The sequence below is a fragment of the Aquarana catesbeiana genome, linkage group LG01, assembly GCF_042186555.1.
Source record: "Aquarana catesbeiana isolate 2022-GZ linkage group LG01, ASM4218655v1, whole genome shotgun sequence".
Taxonomy (NCBI): Eukaryota; Metazoa; Chordata; class Amphibia; order Anura; family Ranidae; genus Aquarana; species Aquarana catesbeiana.
In genome coordinates this window covers 656252866-656272656 of record NC_133324.1, presented here as the reverse complement: position 1 = coordinate 656272656, position 19791 = coordinate 656252866, and the positions used below count along the sequence as shown (strand labels likewise).

General features: G+C 40.6%; 1 protein-coding gene across 2 annotated transcripts in view; it reads left to right on the top strand.

The window, feature by feature from the left end:
- The first annotated feature begins 8277 nt into the window (after positions 1 to 8277).
- The window catches only part of LOC141110302 (NACHT, LRR and PYD domains-containing protein 3-like), a 110528-nt gene continuing 99014 nt past the window's right edge, over positions 8278 to 19791 (top strand). For both annotated transcript variants that reach the window (XM_073601603.1, XM_073601598.1), the window contains exon 1: positions 8278 to 8536. In XM_073601603.1, the coding sequence (XP_073457704.1) occupies positions 8472 to 8536 (65 nt within the window). In that variant the 5' untranslated portion in view covers positions 8278 to 8471. The remainder of the gene's footprint in view (positions 8537 to 19791) is intronic.

Genomic DNA, 19791 nt, shown 5'->3' with positions numbered 1-19791 from the left:
TGTAGTTCTCAGTGTAGTGGACAGTATAGTGGTCAGTGTTGTTCTCAGTGTAGTGGACAGTATAGTATAGTGGTCAGTGTAATGTGTAATGATCAGTAAAGGAATCAGGTTGGTCAGTGTTGAAATCAAGTAGGTTAGTGTAGTGGTCAGTATAGGAATCAGGTAGATCAGTACTATTGTATTTGAAGGGACACGGGGAGTGCTAAAAGTCAGCAGGTTAGGGGGCGCAAATTATTTGCTTTGCCCCGGGTGCTGACAACCTACGCTATGCCACTGGTTGTAACACATTCCCTACAACTATGGAACAGACACAATAATAAATTTAACATGTCCTCGGACATCCCTCCCTTAGCATCATACCTAGGAGACCCCCACTTCTCAACTCTAGACATTAACCAAAATTCATTAATCATATGGCAATTTCACAATCTAACAAATCTAAACTCGCTCACTCATAACAATGAATTTTATTAATTTACTGATCTCCAATCAAAATATAACATCACACAAACAGAACATGAGAACTGCCTAAAAATCAAGCACTTCTACCAAAAATACTTCTCACTTACCCTCCAATCCCCCTTTTCACTTTTTGAACAAATTTGTATTTCTTCCCCACGTGACAGAGGCTTAATATCAAGCATTTATAAAAATCTAAACAAACTCAATATGCCAGAAAAATCACACCCCATGCTTCAATGGGAATCTGACTTAGATCTTTATTTCTCACTCAAACAATGGGATACTATATTTGAAAATCTACATAAGTGCACTAAAACAACTTCCATTAGAGAATCAGCCACAAAACTACTCTATAGATGGTATCTTACCCCCGATAAAATCAACTCATTCTATTCCTCAACATCACCCCTATGTTTCAGGGGTTGCACCATACAAGGAACACTATTGCATATGTTTTGGGATTGTGCTCACCTCAAAATATCTGGCACAAGGCTGGTACCATGATAGAAAGAATTACAGGCAGAAATATTCCCTTAACACCTCAATTATGCCTGTTATTCACCCCCATACAAGATATCCCAATAGTCAGTTCTAGATTAAGCCATACCTTATGTAGCACTATCCACTGGACTATTGCATTTAACTAGCGATCATACAACATCCTATGGAACCAAGTAGTAAACCGTATGGTAAATATCAAATTATCAGAAAGAATACACCATACGCTGTACGACACCATGCATATATATATAAAAAGAAATGGACACCATGGGAAACAGCACTACTGGTTTAGGATTTAATTCTATTGTGATATCCATAATAGTCACTTAAATACTACCTTCTGATACCTACCAAAGCCATACTTAACAATTGTATTATGTACCCACTATCATAAATCCTGTTATTTCTCTTCTTTTTTATTTTTATTTCTTTTTTTTTTTTCTTTCTCACCTTTTCTACAATAAAAACCAATTGTAAACAAAATAAAAAAACAAATCCACTTTCTGACTGGTACTTTGTCCATGCATTGCACTTTTGTGTCTCTTGGATGCTATGTGTTCTGTGACAGCTGTTCTACCACCACTAGTAACTGTGAATGATACCTGCAATATAGTACAAAAAGCATCAGTTTCTTTTTTGCCTTTGCTGGGAAAGTGAAAGTCACTAAGAATGGATTCATTTAACGCATACTTGCATTTCCTTGTTTTTTTTCAACATTACATTTGTAAGAAAGACAATCGTGTCACAATAACATTTACTGTACAAGTAAATGTAGCTTGACTTGAAAGTCCTGATTTCAGTGCTCTGGTGAGAGCAAGCTAAATTTTAACAGGAACAGTCCCAGTGTAAAGAGATGGCGAAGTGCAGAATCCATGATACATTTTCCACAATTCAGAGTGATGCTTTCCTATGAAGAGAAAAAACAATTGCTCATATAATAGAAACATCTATTGCTTAAGTCCAAACTAAACAAGTAGAGAGTTTACATTCACAGTCGCTATTAAACATTATGGGCATTCCTGGTCCATGGAGGATCAAACATTCTATGCATTAAGGTAAAAACCTTCAGCAAGCAGCTCCCCACAGTGCCCCCCCTAAATACTTACCTGAGCTTGATCTTGATCCAGCAATGTGCCAGTGATGTGCCACAGCCAGTGAGGAGGGAGCAGAGGGCAGGGTCAGGCCATGCTCTGTGTGTCTTATGGACACACAGAGCCAGCTCGGAAGTGAGCGCGCATGAGTGCCCCCATAGGAAGCAACTTGCTATGGGGACACTTGGCAGGGGAGGGGTACCCCAGAAGAAGAGGATTGGGGCTGCTCTGTGCAAAACCATTGCACAACGCAGGTCAGCATGACATGTTTGTTTTAAAAAAAAAAAAAGAAGAATTGAACCTTTAGAATCCCTTTAAACATCCCACTGCACCAACTTAGCAAAGGTTACTTGGTTTCCTGTAAATCTTAAGATCAATCCCAAGGAGAGAAAAACCTGATGATTGAGTTTGATTTGTGCTAGATTTAAAATACCAGTATTACCATGATCAACAAAATCTTAATGTGCAAAAGAATTTTTCAAGGTCAAGTTTCAGTTTTAGTCTATCATCAAACTGGTTTGCCTGTCAGGAGGTACTTGAGAAAGGGGTTCCTACATCCCCAAAATGTTGGGTTCTTACTTCTCTTTTCACCAGGGTCTGGCTCTGTTCTCCTTTTCATTATTTCATTTTGGATACTGAATTCTGTATTTATTTCTAAACATCAGCTGCTATATGACTAAGTGGTGCTCACTTATGTACACGCATGCATTCGGTTATAGATTGTTATTAACAGTGGAGCAAATACCCATACTGTATTATGCTTAAAGCGGGGGTCCACCTATCTATCCTTTTTTTTTTTTTTTGAGTTCATTCACAAACTTTTCTTCTCAGCATTACATACTCACATATTGTGTGTAATATGTCCGCCTGTGTCAGATTTCATCGGAAAGAATAACTTATATTATTCACTGCAGGCGGTTGGCATCTTCATTGTGGGCATTTGAAGCCCACAAGCATTTATTTCCTGGATGTGGTGAATGCTGTGCTCCCAGCATTCACCGCTCATTCCCGCACATGCTCAGTGGCATCCTGGGAAGCCTGAGACTAGCTCCCATGAGTCTGGGAGAGACTAGAAACACGCCTACTCCCACGGGAGTAGAACCAGGAAGTGCAAAGAAAAAAAGAAAAATAAAAGGTAATTACGGCGATTTAAATTTTTTTAAACGGCATGTCAGCATCTAGGCAAGGAAGAGAATACATACAGATATTGTTCAAAATTTGTGTGGAACCCCGCTTTAATGTGATATGACATACTTGGATATTTTTACCTTTCGTATAATTATGCTTATATGCTGAAAACAACTTTATTGCAAAAGTATTCTTGTTATGTGGTGTGCTTACTCTTAAAATTCCAGAAAATGGATGGGGCCAGGTGATGTCACTGGCTACAATGGACACAGTGGGTGCCCACACCTGCACCTTCCTTAGCAACCATGGACATGAAGGAAACCTCTCATATATAGTATGCAAGAAATACCTATCAAAAAGTCCAGCATTTGTATGAATGCCCAAACCATCACCTGTGATAATTTAGCCATATAGGTATTCCCTAAAGGGCAAAATTGTGACAATATCCACAGAAAGAGTTTGCAAGTGGTTGAGAAATACACTATATTACCAAAAGTATTGGGACTCCTGCCTTTACACGGACATAAACTTTAATGGCATCCCAGTCTTAGTCCGTATTGTTCAATATTGAGTTGGCCCACCTGTCCACAAGGTTTAGGAGTGTGTCTATGGGAATGTTTGACCATTCTTTCAGAAGCGCATTTGTGAGGTCAGGCACTGATGTAGATGAGAAGGCCTGGCACAAACAAGGTCCATAAAGACATGGAAGAGCAAGTTTGGGGTGGAGGAACTTGACTGGCCTGCATAGAGTCCTGACACCCCAATAGAAAACCTTTGGGACGATTTATGCTCCGTACACACGATAGGATTTTCCGAATGAAAATGTTTGATAGGAGCTTGTTGTTGGAAATTCCGACCGTGTGTAGGCTCCATCGGACATTTTCCATCAGAATTTCCGTCACACAAAATTTGAGAGCTGGTTCTGAAATTTTCCGACAACAAAATCCATTGTCGGAATTTTCCGATCGTGTGTACACAATTCCGACGCACAAAGTTCCACGCATGCTCGGAATCAAGCAGAAGAGCAGCACTGGCTATTGAACTTCAGTTTTCTCAGCTCGTCGTACGTGTTGTATGTCACCACGTTGTTGACGTTTGGAATTTCCGACCAACTTTGTGTGACCGTGTGTATGCAAGACAAGTTTGAGCCAACATCCATCAGAAAAAACACATGGATTTTGTTGTTGGAAAATCCTATCGTGTGTACAGGGCATTAGTGTGGAGAATGAGAGTCAGGCCTTCTCGTCCACATCAGTGCCTGATCTCACAAGTGCGCTTCTGAAAGAATGGTCAAACATTCCCATAGACACACTCCTAAACCTTGTGGACAGTCTTTCCAGAAGAGTTGAAGCTGTTATAGCTGCAAAGGGTGGGCCAACTCAATATTGAACCCTACAAACTAAAACTGAGATGCCCTTAAAGTTCATGTGCGTGTAAAGGCAGGCGTCCCAATACTTGTGTATGTTTCCTTGCCTTTGAGGAAAGATAAATAGTGCTACCTGTATGTGGGTCGCTTAGGAGTGCCTGAGCTGAGTTGCACAGAAGAGGTACTTTAAGTATGGGTCAAATGTTTCCAAACTTTGTGCATCATTTGTAAGCCAATAATAAAGTGTGAATTAGTGAAATCAATAGAAATCGGGAAGCTTTTACCAATGCATAAAGAGTGACTCTCAAAAGCAATTGTAGTTACTGTAGTAACAAAATAATTAAATAAGTACAACAATGACTAAATGTTTGCAAAGGGCTACTACTGTGCGAAATGTTACTGAATTCTGTAAAAAAGGGGCATTGGATGACTTCCAATACACAGGAAGGCTATACATAAGAACAATGCTTCCTCTGGGTCACAGTTACATCACTGCTTTGTTAGGTCCAAACTGTAAAGTACTGTATATGTCATTTCTGGAAAATTCAAGATGAATTCTCAAAAATAAAAATTAATAGATATCCAGCTTGTGCATCCAGTTTCAAAATGCAATTATTCTCATTAATTCACATAAAATATTAATTCTATTTTTATCTTCTTCATCGCTGGCTTTGCAGGGTGATTTGTGATGATGTGATCATACATATAAAAATGATTAGGGAAAAGGGCTTATTCTATGCATTACAATATTGTCTTGGGAAGTGTGATAGGTGGGAACACTAAAATGAAAAACAGGGTGCTGAACTGATGAGCTTGAAATCTGGGCCATAAGCCCAAAGAAGTGGCAAAGTGAATGAATTTTCACTGCTGATGACTCAAAAAAAGTGTTAATGACCAAGTTTTGAATGTGTTGTGGTTGCAGTGGATTTTTCTTTTTTGCCGCCCCTGTCTTACCTGACCCCGCGCTGTCATACCTGACTCTGCCTCATCCACTCACCAGATCCTTATGTCCTGTTATTATGACCTTTTCCAAAAGGAAAGGTGGAGAGCACTTTGGTATGGTGGAAGAGCACAATTAATGGAAGCACTTTATTTAGACTGGTGGAAGTGGATTTGTAGTTGTCATAGATATTGTCATACATATTGCCATTTTAAGCTAATATACATTGATGGTTTATGTTGGAATTTGAGTTTTACAAGGTAACAGCTGTCAACAGCAGATTACTAATTATACGCAAATAGCACCAGCAAGGTTTTTACCATTTTTTAGGTTTTGTTTCACACATCACTCTAACGTTACTAGTCCACGGTTTTACAAGGTAATAGTTGGCAACCACATGTAGCAAATTTAAGTGGTTTTTTAAAAAATTTTGATTTGGTATATTTGAGTTTAGTTTATGTCTTTGTTGAGAACTCTGCACAAACCCAACTATATTTGTACTGCTTTACTATTTCTCAGTTAGAAATAGGAGGTGTACAGCAGTTTACAACATTCTATTGCATTATTTCCAGAGGCGCAGAGGTTCATTGCATTATATTAAGGAATGGGGCAGCTGCCTGGGTGCAGTGTGTGCATACACGGAAAGGTAGGCATCACTGCAGCCTGGTGCCTGGATGCCAACGCCCCCACCCAATGATCTTGCCACAGCTGCTTGCCAATGTAGAGAAGTGGACTTGGTGCACTTTATGGGTATAAAAAAAGTTATGAGAGATACTAGAACCGCCATGTCTGCTGAGAGGTGCGTTTTGTAGAAGTGAGCAAGGCAGTGGAGGGTGGGAGGTGCAAAGGGGAGGGTTACGGGGGTGCAGAGGTCAGAGCTGAGGAGGGGTGCACAAGTGACATATGTATGGGGGATTAAATTTTAAGGAGCTGTGGAAGAGGGCTGCAGAGCTTAGCTGTAGGGAAGAGGGGAGCCGCAAGAGATAAACTGAGGATGCAGAAGTGAGCTGTGCACAGCAGGGTTTATCTATGACCAGGGGTGCAGAGGTGAGCTGTGAGAGAGGTGAATGAAGTGTGTGGAAGTGAGCTGCAGTCAGGGGGTGCAGGGGGGAGTTGTGGATGGGGATCTGGGGGGGGGGGTGCAGAGGATGCAACAACCCAGATAGTAGCAAGGATAACTTGTGACCCATTTGCGACATTGTTGAATTGTAAGTCTATTAACCACTTAAGGACCGAGCCTCTTTCTGAGATTTGGTGTTTACAAGTTAAAAACAGTTTCTTTTAATTATATATATATATATATATATATATATATATATATATATATATATATATATATATATATATATATATTTTTTTTTTTCTAACACCCTATAGAATAAAATGGCAGTCATTGCAATACTTTATGTCAGACCGTATTTGCTCAGCGGTCTTACAAGCACATTTTCTTTGGAAAAAATATGCTTTTTTGAATTAAAAAAAAAAGACAACAGTAAAGTTAGCTCAATTTTTTTTATATTGTGAAAGATAATGTTACGCCATGTAGACTGATGCCCAACATGCCACGCTTCAAAATTGCGCCTGCTCGTGGTCAGAGTTGAGGGTAAGATGGATGGTGCTAAATACAGGGATATTCTTGAGCAAAACCTGTACCACTCTGTGCATAGCTCCCAACTGTCCCTGATTTTGAGGGACTGTCCCTGATTTGGAGCAATGTCCCTCTGTCCCTCTTTACCCCTCATGTGTCCCTCATTTTGGTCTGATCTATATAGTTGTATATAAAATGCACTTTTTATCTTTCAAAAAGTGTTTCCCAGTGCTAAACCTTTCATCCAATTTCTAAATTTGTATTTGTACATTTTAAAAAGCCAATATAAAGGAATAGTAATGGTAAAAAAAAAAGCCATGGTGGATTTAATTAACCTTTTTTTTTGGTTCATTCTCCTTCAAGGGGGTGTGACGGGAGCGTGTCATATGCCTACATACATTTGCTAGTAGGTGTCCCTCATTACCATCTCAAAATGTTGGGAAGTATGCTCTGTGTGTGATTTGAGGCTAGGATGGAGGTTCACCTTCCAGCAGGACAATGACCCCAAACGCACTGCTAAAGCAACACTTGAGTGGTTTAAGGGGAAACATGTAAAGCCCAGACCCCAGTCCAATCGGAAATCTGTGGTCAGACTTAAAGATTGCTGTTCACAAGAGCAAACCATCCAACTTGAAGGAGCTAGAGCAGTTTTGCAAGGAGGAACGGGCAAAAATCCCAGTGGTAAGATGTGGCAAGCTCATAGAGACTTATCCAAAGCGACTTGGAGCTGTGATAACCGCAAAAGGTGGCTCTACAAAGTATTGACTTTAGGGGGGTGAATAGTTATGCACATTGACTTTTTCTGTTATTCTGTCCTATTTGTTGTTTGCTTCACAATAATAAAAAAAAAATCTTCAAAGTTGTGGACATGTTTTGTAAATTAAATGATGCAAATCCTCAAACAATCCATGTTAATTCCAGGTTGTGAGGCAACAAAACACGAAAAATGCCAAGGGGGAGAATACTTTTGCAAGGCACTGTATATGTGCACACACTGTGGGAAGGGGATAATAGTGAAGATTTCTGTTAGACATAGTACTGCTAGGACTAAAAAGTAAACTAATAATGCTAAATTCACCTCAACCCACAAGCGTAGATATATGCAGTTGTCACCTTATCTTGATTATGTGAAGTGGTTCATACTGCATTCCTTTATGAGCTTAAAATGAGTCACTGTGGCAGCTCTGGGTGTGTCAGGTGGACAACGAATGAGTCTGTCACATGATTCGAGAGAGGTGCTAGAAAAGAGGAAAGCATAGTTTTACACTGATGATTTCTTTTTTTCTCTCCTGAGTTCTGAACTTAGGAAACCAGGACGATCCTATTTGGACTGAGACACAAAAGCCTGGTTGCTACCATCATCAACCGATCAGACTTCCATTTCCAGCACAATATATGGGTGAAGAACTGCCAGGCAGTGGAGGGAAGGACACCGTGTTAAACAATTGGCATAGCAGAGAGTAAGTGTCATGTGATATGTCATGTTAGAGAAGAATTGCATTTACATTCAAGACTCGAGTGTCGTAATGTTTGCTCTCTTGAGAGACAAAATTCTACATCAGACATAGGGGTTTATTTACTAAAGACAAATCCACTTTGCACCACAAGTTCACTGGAAGTGCAGTCGCTGTAGATCCGAGGGGGACATGCAAGGAAAATAAAAAACAGCATTTTTGCTTGTACATGATTGGATGATAAAATCAGCAGAGCTTCCACTCATTTTAGATCTTCCCCTCAGATCTAAAGCGACTGCACTTCCAAGTGCACTTGTTGTGCAAAGTGGATTTGCCTTTAGTAAATCAACTCCATAGTGACTTCAAAAGAACTTCTTTAAAATGTATATTCAAATTTGTAAATGACTAGGAGTACTGCATTTGTTTCTTACAGTAGGGTTTAATAAACCTTTGTAATTCGGCTGAATAATTAGACTAAGGAAAGCGTGATTGCAGGTCTCGGGAGTAGGAAAGGGAAGTTATGATTCCTTTCCCACTGGCAAGTTTGTTTAGAGAGCTCAAATAGAAGTTCATGCTACTGTTTTATGAGGGTGATGTAAAATATGATTAACTGCCTGTGTTTACAGCAAGCCAGGGGTAGTTAGGTCTATTTTTTTATGACCTGATGGTCTCCAAATTCCTCAAAAGTCCAGAGTCTACAATAAAAACTGTACTATTCACCAAGAATAACAAAGACCTGTTTTAAACCATGTGTATGTTTCTAAATTCTACAAAAATGTGTGTAAAATAAATAATGCTGCCAGAGCCTCCCATTCCTTTATTTGCAGTGGTGGCCGGTGGTATTTTGTTTGGGGGGGGGCAGCAAACAGTACACAGGCAGACAGGCAGACCCCCCCCCCGGTCGAGGTCACCTGCACCTCCCCCTAGTAGGTCGCTCTCCTCTCCTGGCGTCTCCTCCCTCCTCCTCATGGTGGCCAGCATAGCTTCTCCTCGGGCTTCCATCTGGGCGAGGGATGGCCAGCCGGGTAGTTTCCCCTGCATCTTCTTGCGTCTCCTCTCTCCTCCTCCCGACGGCCAGAGTAGCTTCTCCTTTCGGCCAAGCAGGAAACAGGTCTCAGACCCACTTTCTGATTGGCCAGAAAAAGAATTAGTGTGACACTAGCAAATATTCATTAGCTAGTGTCACACAACCGGAGTTGCTTTCGAAGCCTATTAGAGCGTCTGGCTCTAATCACATGCTTAACCCCCCCCCCCCCACCATTGAAATCCATGCATCTGGCGCCCTGCATGTAGATTAGAGGCCGGACGCATGGATAGGGGGGGGTGGTACCTGTGCACCCCTTATAGAAGGGATGCCACTGCTTTATTGTATGTAAATATTTATAGATGCATCATGGTGGAGAGTAGAAGTCCACCCTAACACTAAAATCCCTACATCTACAGACATCCACGATCTAACAATAACCTATTTAGCCCTGTAAAGAAGAAATCAGCATACATACCTTTTTTGAAGCCGATCCGGTCCAATCCCGCGCTTCGCTGTGGAGGCGGGTGCAGAGGAGGCAGCCGACAGTGGAAGCTCCACAGTAAGTCTAAGGGTGACGTCCCTCCTCATTCATTTCACAGCCGTTGTCGGCTGTGTCCTATGCAGAGCTTCCACCACTGGAGACAGGGTCGGATCGGTTTCAGAAAAGGTATATAATATACTGGTTTCTTCTTTACAGGTCTAGATAGGTTAGTGTTCGATCATGGATGACTGTAGATGTAGAGATTTTAGTGTTAAGGTGCACTTACACTTTAACGTATCATCTGTATTCCTTACTCAATTGCATTAAGACCCTATATTTGTGATAAGAGAGCAAGTCCAGGGAAAACTTTTTTTTTTTTTTTTTTTTTTTTAGTGCACCTGTAAATCAGTAGTAAAATCCAAATCCAAACAAAATATTTATTTATTTTAGTATTTGACATAGTGAAATACGAAGGTTCTTCAAACATTTTCCGCACTTTTTTAAACTCTATCAAATTAAAAAAAGTGCAGAAACTTTTTGAAGACCCTATGCATAACTATTTATTACTGACTGTATTCCTGTTGAGATGCTTTTTCCTTCATCTTCTTTCTTGGAGAGGACACAGAGAAGAGAAATCTCCCTAAAATATGGGGAAATCCCTCCCTTTGACAAATGTCATTAGAACAGGTTTCTTAATTAGAAAGTTGCTCTTCACCACCTGTTCTGTTTACAGCTAAAGGATTTTGGAATCTTTTTCATTTCCTCTCTCGGTGACAACAGTCCTGAGGTCAAACACTGAGAGTGAATTTCCCCAACACGCCACAGCAATAAAACCTGAAACGTTCTACTATTTTCTATCCTTATTTTAATTAAAATTAGAAAAACAAATGTTTTGTCTGGGGTTTCACTTGCAATCCCAATATACAGTATAATAAAAAAATATTGTTTTAGCACACACCAAATTGAACACAAACACTACATTTAGATTAAATGTAAGAACTTTATGTTTATCTTGTGTAAGTGCATGCACTGGCACAATAAACACAAAAATCCACTGGAATCCTGTTCAAATAAGTTTAAGGCCTCATGCACACTGGATGTCAAAATAACGTTATAAAAATGCCAGTAGCTTTGCAGTGAGTTTTTTCAACGTTTTTCCAATAGCGGTTTTTTAGCGATTACTAGCGGTTTTTAGCGTTTTTCCATGTTAGTATTTTTTAGCGTTTTTTTTTTTTTAAACTTTCTTTTCTTTTTTTTTCCAACTGATCAAAAACGCTGGTGAGCCACATTTTTGAGTGTTTATCAGCGTTTATCAGCGTTTTTTGGTGTTAGAGCGTTTTTACAGCTGAAAACAGCTGAATAACTCCTCTCAGAACACAATAGTTTTGTTTTTTAAAGTCAAAAAATGCCCCAGCCAAAAACGGATGATAACAGTCTATGTGTGCGTGGACACATAGGATAACATGATGGGGAGTTTATTGACTGTAGAAAAAAAAACATCTGAAGCCAAAAACAGCTGCTGTAAAAACGTCCAAAAATGTCCAGTGTGCATGAGGCCTAAGGCTCCGTTCACACTATTGCGACCTGAAAGTTAAGCGACTTACGGTGCAACTTTGACAGGCGACTTCCTGGCAACTTGAGACTGCATTTACACTTTAGCGATTTAAATTATGGGCAGTTTTGCCATGATTCTGTCAGCGATTTCAAAGCGCTGATGTGTGGATGACAAATCGCGGGACTCACATTTGAGATGCCATTCATTTGAATGACACCTAAAATCTCGGTGTGGGTCTGCCGCAATTGTTGCACGATAAATCACGCTGCAATCGCAACAACCCTCATCATGTGAAGCATGTCACCCAAAAGCAGCTCTTGAACTTTTTTTTGAGCGACAAGCTTCACGCAATGCGGGTTGCCGCAATTGCAGTGCAATTTATCGCGCGACAATCGCGTCGGACCCGCACTGTGATTTTAGGTGTTATTCAGATGAATGGCATCTCAAATGTGAGTCCCCCTGATTTTTCATTCACACATCGGCGCTTTGAAATCGTGGGCAGAATCGCTGCAAAATTAGCCCACGATTCAATATGCTGAAGTGTGAAGTGTGAATGCAGTCCGAGTACTACTTTGATGCGACTTAATGCCACTTTATAAGCAACTTTCGGGAATTCCTACTTTGATGCGACTTAATGCCACTTTAGAAGCAACTTTCGTGAATTCCTTATTCTGATGCGACTTAATGCCACTTTAGAAGCAACTTTCGGGAATGCCTACTTTGATGCGACTTAATGCCACTTTAGAAGCAACTTTCGGGAATGCCTGGGTAATCTTCCTGTAATGTTGGATCCACATCACATCAATATAGACAAGTATCCGACTTGGAGGCGACTTCTATTAAGGTCTATGGGCACAAGTCGGATAGAAGTCACCGTGATGTAGTAAAGTAACCTTTTCTAAAGTCAGAGCGACTTCAGTAGTGCTAATTAAGACAGCTGTGTTTGACTAACATGAGATTTCACATGTCACGCAACTTGGGGTCTCACAAGGTGGATCCCAAGTCGCGGCAGTGTGAACCGAGCCTAATGCTTTGTTCGGACATTCCGAGAACAAAATCCTAGGATTTTTTCCGACGGATGTTGGCTCAAACTTGTCTTGCATACACACGGTCACACAAAGTTGTCAGAAAATCCGATCGTTCTAAACGCGGTGACGTAAAACACGTACGTCGGGACTATAAACGGTGCAGTGGCCAATAGCTTTCATCCCTTTATTTATTCTGAGCATGCGTGGCACTTTGTGCGTCGGATTTGTGTACACACGATCGGAATTTCCAACAACGGATTTTGTTGTCAGAAAATTTTATATCCTGCTCTCCAACTTTGTGTGTCGGAAAATCCGATGGAAAATGTGTGATGGAGCCCACACACAGTCGGAATTTCCGACAACAAGGTCCTATCACACATTTTCCGTCGGAAAATCCGACTGTGTGTACGGGGCATAAGACTTTGTTACCAGTCATACTACTCCCCCTCAAAGTTTGGTTACTATATGATTTTGAATTCATATATTTTGTATTTGATATTATTACCTTTACAATTATGCTTACATGAGTATAGTAATTAAGTATTTATATTAGATTTCATTTTTCCAGTGTTATGAAGCATTTTTTCTGCTACATTTGTATTTATTGGCTTCCGTTATTGCAATTTAACCACCTGCCAACCTGCTCACGTACATTTACATCTCTCTGTGCAAGCAGGATAACGGGCACGCATGCCGCTGGAGTGTGCCCGCGGGTCCCGCAGACTCGATGTCCGCTGGCAACCCGCGATCGCTGTGTACAGAGGCAGAACAGGGAACTGCCTATGTAAACAAGGCAATTCCCCGTTCTGCCTAATGACATTGACTAGTGATCGGGACCAGTGATCCCTGTCATGTTCCAGTGAGCCCATCCCCCCTACAGCTAGAACACACCCAGGGAACACACTTAACCACTTGATCGCTCCCTAGTGTTAACCCCTTCCCTTTACATTGATCAGTGCATTTTTATAGCACTGATCAAAGTAATAATGTCACTGGTCCCCAAAAAGTGCAATTTGGAGTCAGATTTGTCCACCGCAAGGTCGCAGTCCCACTAAAAATCGCAAATCGCCGGCATTACCAGTAAAAACAATAAAAAAAAAATAAAAGTCCCTAAATCTATCCTGAAGTTTGTAGATGCGATAACTTTTGCACAAACCAATCAATATATGCCTATTGCGTTTTTTTTTTGTTTTTTTTTTTACCAAAAATATGTAGAAGAATATATATCAGCCTAAATTGATGAATAAATTCTTTTTTTATATATATATTTTTTTGGATATGTTTTATAGCAAAACTGTCCGACTTTTTTTGTTAATAGCGCAAAAAATGTGTGTAAGAAAGGACATCAATTTTGTTTGGGTACAACGTCGCACAACTGCGCAATTGTCAGTTAAAGCGACGCAGTGCCGTATCGCAAAAAATGGCCTGGTCATTAAGGGGGCAAATCCTTCCGGGGCTGAAGTGGTTAAAGTATTATTGTAATCATAATAATTTCTATTTGATCTTTTTTTTTTTCTACATGAGTGAATGACAGAAAAAAAAAAATAGTTTCTACTAAAAATATTAGAACCCTGTTGAATTTCCAGCCTGTCCAACTACTTCCTTTTCAATGTGGCCTCAGGAATTTTTTTTTAATGGGACCATGTCCATACGTGGTTTCTTTCTCTCAATGAGTTCTGGAAGAGGGAGAGAGAGGGCACATTGTAAATGTGAGATAGTACACAGGAGATAATTGTGTTTAGACACTGTGTCTTGAGCCTTATAGCTGAATATCTACACTATGAGAGGCCACTGCTGTTTGAGACTGTGGCTCATGAGAGATGGAGTGATATTTGGTGATGTCACCACTGTACTGCTCACAGTTACTAAAAAAGAAAGCTGCAGTGCAAGGATCTCCTTGCTCCTATTTCATTCTGGGGGTCAGTGCTTTCTGCACTAATCCTGTTACTGCTTGAAAATTCCTCTATTGACCATCAAATCACCAGTGATGAAGAGGGTAGCTCTGACATGAGAAAACAAAGATGGCTGCACCAAGATGGCTATGTCTGAACAGAGACATAGTGCAGAAAAAAGAATCATAAGTCAGTAATGGGGAAAAGGAGAGCAGCAAAGAGTCCAAGGACAATAATGGTGACTAGTCCTTTGCATTTTGTTGCCCTTTTTGGCAACAGATTTTAAAGTCAAGGTCCTCTTTAACCACTTCAACCCCGGCAGATTTTACCCTCTTCCTGACCAGAGTACTTTTTACAATTTGGCACTGTGTTGCTTTAACTGACAATTGTGTGGTCATGCAATTCTGTACCCAAACGAAATGCGTCCTTTTTCCCCACAAATGGAGATTTATTTTGGTGGTATTTGATCACGTCTGCGGTTTTTATTTTTTGTGCTATAAACAAAAAAAAGAGCAACAATTTTGAAAGAAAAACAATATTTTTTACTTTTTGCTATAATAAATATTCCCAAAAATGTTTTTAAAAAACAAATTTCTTCATCAGTTTAGGCCAATATATATTCTTCTACATATGTTTGGTAAAAAAAAATCACAATAAACGTGTATTGATTGGTTTGTGCAAAAGTTATATCGTCTACAAACGTTGGGAAAGATTTATGGCATTTTTATTATTTTTTTTGTTTTTTACTAGTAATGGCGGTGATCTGCTATTTTTAGTGGTACTGGACAGATCGGACACATTTGACACATGTTGGGACCATTGACATTTATACAGCGATCAGAGCTATAAAAATGCACTGATTACTGTGTAAATGTCACAGGTAGGGAAGGGGTTAACAATAGGGGGTGATCAAGGGGTTAAATTCGTGTTCCTTGGATGTGTTCTAACTGTATGGGGATAGGACTGACTGGGGGAGGAGACATATCGTTGTTCCTAATTAGTAGGAACAAACAATATGTCTCCTCTCCCCTGACAGAACAGGGATTTGGGTGTTTATACACCCAAATCCCTGTGCTATCTCTCATGCCCGTTATCGCGGGTGGCCGGCAGGAACCTCACCCGCTGGCCACGTGCATTGGGTCCCCCGCCATGCAGCGTGCGCCCCCAGTGGCTTTTAATGGGAACAACGTACCCATACGTTGTTTTGCCCAGCAGAGCCATTCTGCCAACGTATATCGGCGTGAGCCGGTCGGCAAGCGGTTAAATGACTTGGGTGAAAAAGGGAGAGCATAGGCAGTAGTGATCATTAGAGAGCATTAGAGTTAAGAAGCAAGAGTGGGCAGAAAAGAAAGACACTTGTGACATTGGGGAAAAAGGAGCATAGAATGCAGAAGAGGGAGGCACTTATGACACAAAGGGCAAAAAAAAGAATCAGGGAGTGTAGAAGAGGGAGACACTGATGACCCTGGGGAGAAGGAGCAGATAGAAGGAGGGAGACTGATGCAGAAGTGGGGAGCACTGATGACACTGGGAAGAAGGAGATAGGAGGAGGGAGATTGATGACCTTGGGATGAGCAGAGAGAGAAGAAGAGGGAAATACTCATAACACTTGACTTCAAGTAAAAACAACACAGTGTGTGCAGATGAAGAGATCAGTGATAGTAAGATGAGAAGTTAAGATTGAGAACCTGAATAATGAGCAGGAACAAAGTAAGGGAGGGAGTGAATTGAGGAAAACACCTGAAGAATAGGCTCAGAATGTTGGAGCAGACAGACAGGATAAGTGAGTCAGGGGAGAAGAAGCCACAGTAGAGGGAAGTGCAATACTGAACATAGGAAGCAGTGGGGAATCTGAATGGATATGAGAATCCTCTGCCAACATTAACAGGAAGTAGAAAAGATAATTTTTGCTTTTTTTTTTTTTTTTTTTTTTTTTTTTTTACAATTGTGGTTTTTCGTAGAAAATCCAGTGAAACACAGCAAGATGACTGAGGCTATATGCCCATTACTCCTTTCTTGTTTCACTTGTTTTTGTTTTTTTCATTTCAGGGAACTAACTCTATTTGTCACATGTGCCAGTTAATATAAATGAATCATTACTGAAAAAAGTATATTTCATGGTGTATAAAGGGAAGACAGGCGTCTTAAAATACTGCATAGTGCGAATGGGTCATCACCCTAAATTAAAAAGGTTTTAATAAAACTGTGCTCTGTAAAGTCAAAATGTGCACATCTGCGAAAAACAAAATTGAGTAAACCAAAACAATTTTTACTTATAACACTAGAAACAAAATCAAATGCAAATTGTACAGATAGTAAGTACCTTTCTATCATAGTCAAAAGATGACTGGGCGGGAGCTCTCTTGTTCTGGGTGAACATCATATGACAAGCTGCGCTGCAGCGCGATCTGTCACCCGCTGTGTCAACCGGACACAGCGTATGACAGATCAGTGTACCAGACCGCTGCTGGTACCATCTGATCCCTGTGATTAATCACAGCAGATCACATGACAATTGTACACAATTAATGGCTTCCAGTTATGCCATTCATTGTGTAATATTGTGTTGATTTTTATGATTGGTCACAGTGATCACATGGTACAGACATGGCCAATCACAGCTTGTCTGTACCATGTGATTAGCTGTGGCCAATCACAGCTAACCACAATAGTAAACACAGAATGAATAGTTTTCATTCAGAAAAAATGGTTGCTTACAACAGTGAAACAGTGGATTTACATTACGCACAGTGGTCTAAAACTGGCATAAAATAGTAAAAAATTATCATATTTAAAAATTGTGCTGTCTTTTTTCTTGCTACTTCCATAACCTATCACCAACAAACAACCCCAAAAACAATTCTACTCCTGACAACCGCAGTGACACCACATATTTGTATGTTATTTGCTGTCTGTACCTGTAATAGGGCCCAGAAACAGTAGTGCACATTTTGTTTCTTTTTTATTCTACCTAAGACACACTGACACTAAGAGGCGGTTCACACAGGGACGACTTGTCAGGCGACTTAGCCGCCTGACAAGTCACGTCCCGTTCTGTACAATGGAACCGTTCTAATAGGAGCAACGCAAGTCGCTCCGACTTAGAAAAAGGTTCCTGTACAACTTTGGGGGTGACTTGAGGCAACTTGCATTGACTTCTATATAGATGTTGTTTTGCAAGTCGCCGTTGCTGTCGTGTTCAGGTCGCCTGAGGCAGTCGCGCTGCAAGTCGTGCTGCCTCAGTGTGAACCGACTCTAACCGACACTGATAACTATTTTTTTAAAATTCTACCTAAAATATGCTGACCTTGACCTTTGACTTTGACCTTTGACTCTAAATTTGACCCTAACTCTAACCCTGGCACTGACCTAGATCAAACCTTGAGTCAGCTATTTTTTTATTTATTTGTGTATTTATTTATTTTACACACACTTGTTTTATTCACGTTTTTCTCTTCTGGCAAAGAGAGAAAGATACAATGTATCTTACTCTCTGTTCAGAAGAGTAAGCATACGCAGGGACGGGTTTTACAGTGATTGTTCACTGTGATAGCCATTCAGAGGCTATCACAGTGATCAGGTGATTGGGAACCGAGCTTTCCAGTTCCTGATTGTTAGTACGGGACCCAGGGCTCTCAGCGATGGGAACGAGCTGTGCAGCACGCTGCCAGGACAAACACAGGTATACATATATATACTGTCTGCCAAAATAAGACCCACTTCAGTGAGGCTGCATATATGCATACAAGGGGCCTCAAGAAGCAGAAAAAGGGCTGACTTTTACAGGAAAAGTTGAGATTTGCATATACATAACTCCAGATGCTTATAACTCTGCACCAACTGATCATTTTAAATACACTTGCATCTTTTCTACATATGCTTATTTTTTAGATGTTCAAGTGACAAGTTTACTTGAAATGTTTCAGTTCTTCTTCATACTTATGATTGTTAGTGCCACTGGGATTCTATAAATAATATATGTGCGTTGTTTTATGAAACAACGAATTGTTTTATGTTTGTTCTGTGATTATGTAATATAGCCAGTTTATATGCAAGGGAGGAAGATAGCATGCATCAGCCACTGCCAAATATTTATACCCTTTCCCATAATGCACCACTGCACAGAAAACTCCTAGTGATGGGCTGGGAAAATATATGCATATTCATAATCTAGACCAGTGTTTTTCAACCTTATTTCAGTCGAGGTACCCTTTAGAACTGTGCAGAATCCAGTCTGGGCAAGGAGGTGCATCCGAGCGTGAGCGTTTTTTTGCCTATTCATGCATGTTGCATTTTTTATTGGGCTGCTCTATGCTTGTGAAACACGCAAAAATATGCTGGCATAATTTCATAAATTAAGTAATAAAACTGTGATACCATGCATTTTAGTAGGTGCAAACATACATGCAGTTGGTGGCTGTGTGGCGGTGCCATTAATGGCAGCCACATACATCTGTAAAAGGCAATGCATTTTGCAAGAAAATGCATATTTTCACACACGTTACCGCACTGCACCTGGTGTGAAAAAGCCCTAAAATGTAGTTTGCAAGGCAAATTTAAACATTGTAAAGTTGTAAATCTCCACAGGCGCCCCTGCTAATACAAATCACCCCTCCTAGTACAAATCTTCCCTCCAAAATCACCCCCTCATAGTATAAATCCCCCCAATCCTAAATCGCCCCAGCAAAATCTGCCCTCCTAGCACAATTTCCCCCCAATCCTAACCCCCCACAGCACAAATCTTCCCTCCTAGCACAATTTCCCCCTCAATCATAAATACCCCCAGCACAAGTCTCACCTCCTAGCACAAATCCCCCCAATCCTAAATCCTCCCCCCCAGCACAAACTCTCCTCCTAGCACAAATCCCCTCCAAAATTTGCCCAACTAGCAAAAATACCCCCCTCTTAAAGTCCCCTCTTTGCCCTTGCCACAGAAATTACACACAGCCCGATACCGACTGATCATTATATATTGGTCTTTTCTATGTTGTTCTCTGTACTTTTGCTGGCAAAACTGAAAGCTATGCAAGCCGCCCAACCTCCCCTTAGCAACCGTTGACATAATCAGTTGGTAGGACACGGGCGGCGGCTTGCATAGCTGTCAGTTTTGCCAGCAAACGTACAGAGAACAACATAGAGGAGAAGAGAGCCGGGAGAATTCTGGATGTGATCTCTCCTGCTGTTTGGTACACAGGTGTTAACAGTGAAAATCTACAATGATCGGACAGTACAGGGCTTTATGTAATTTTCCTGCGGTACCCCAGTTGCAAAAACCTTG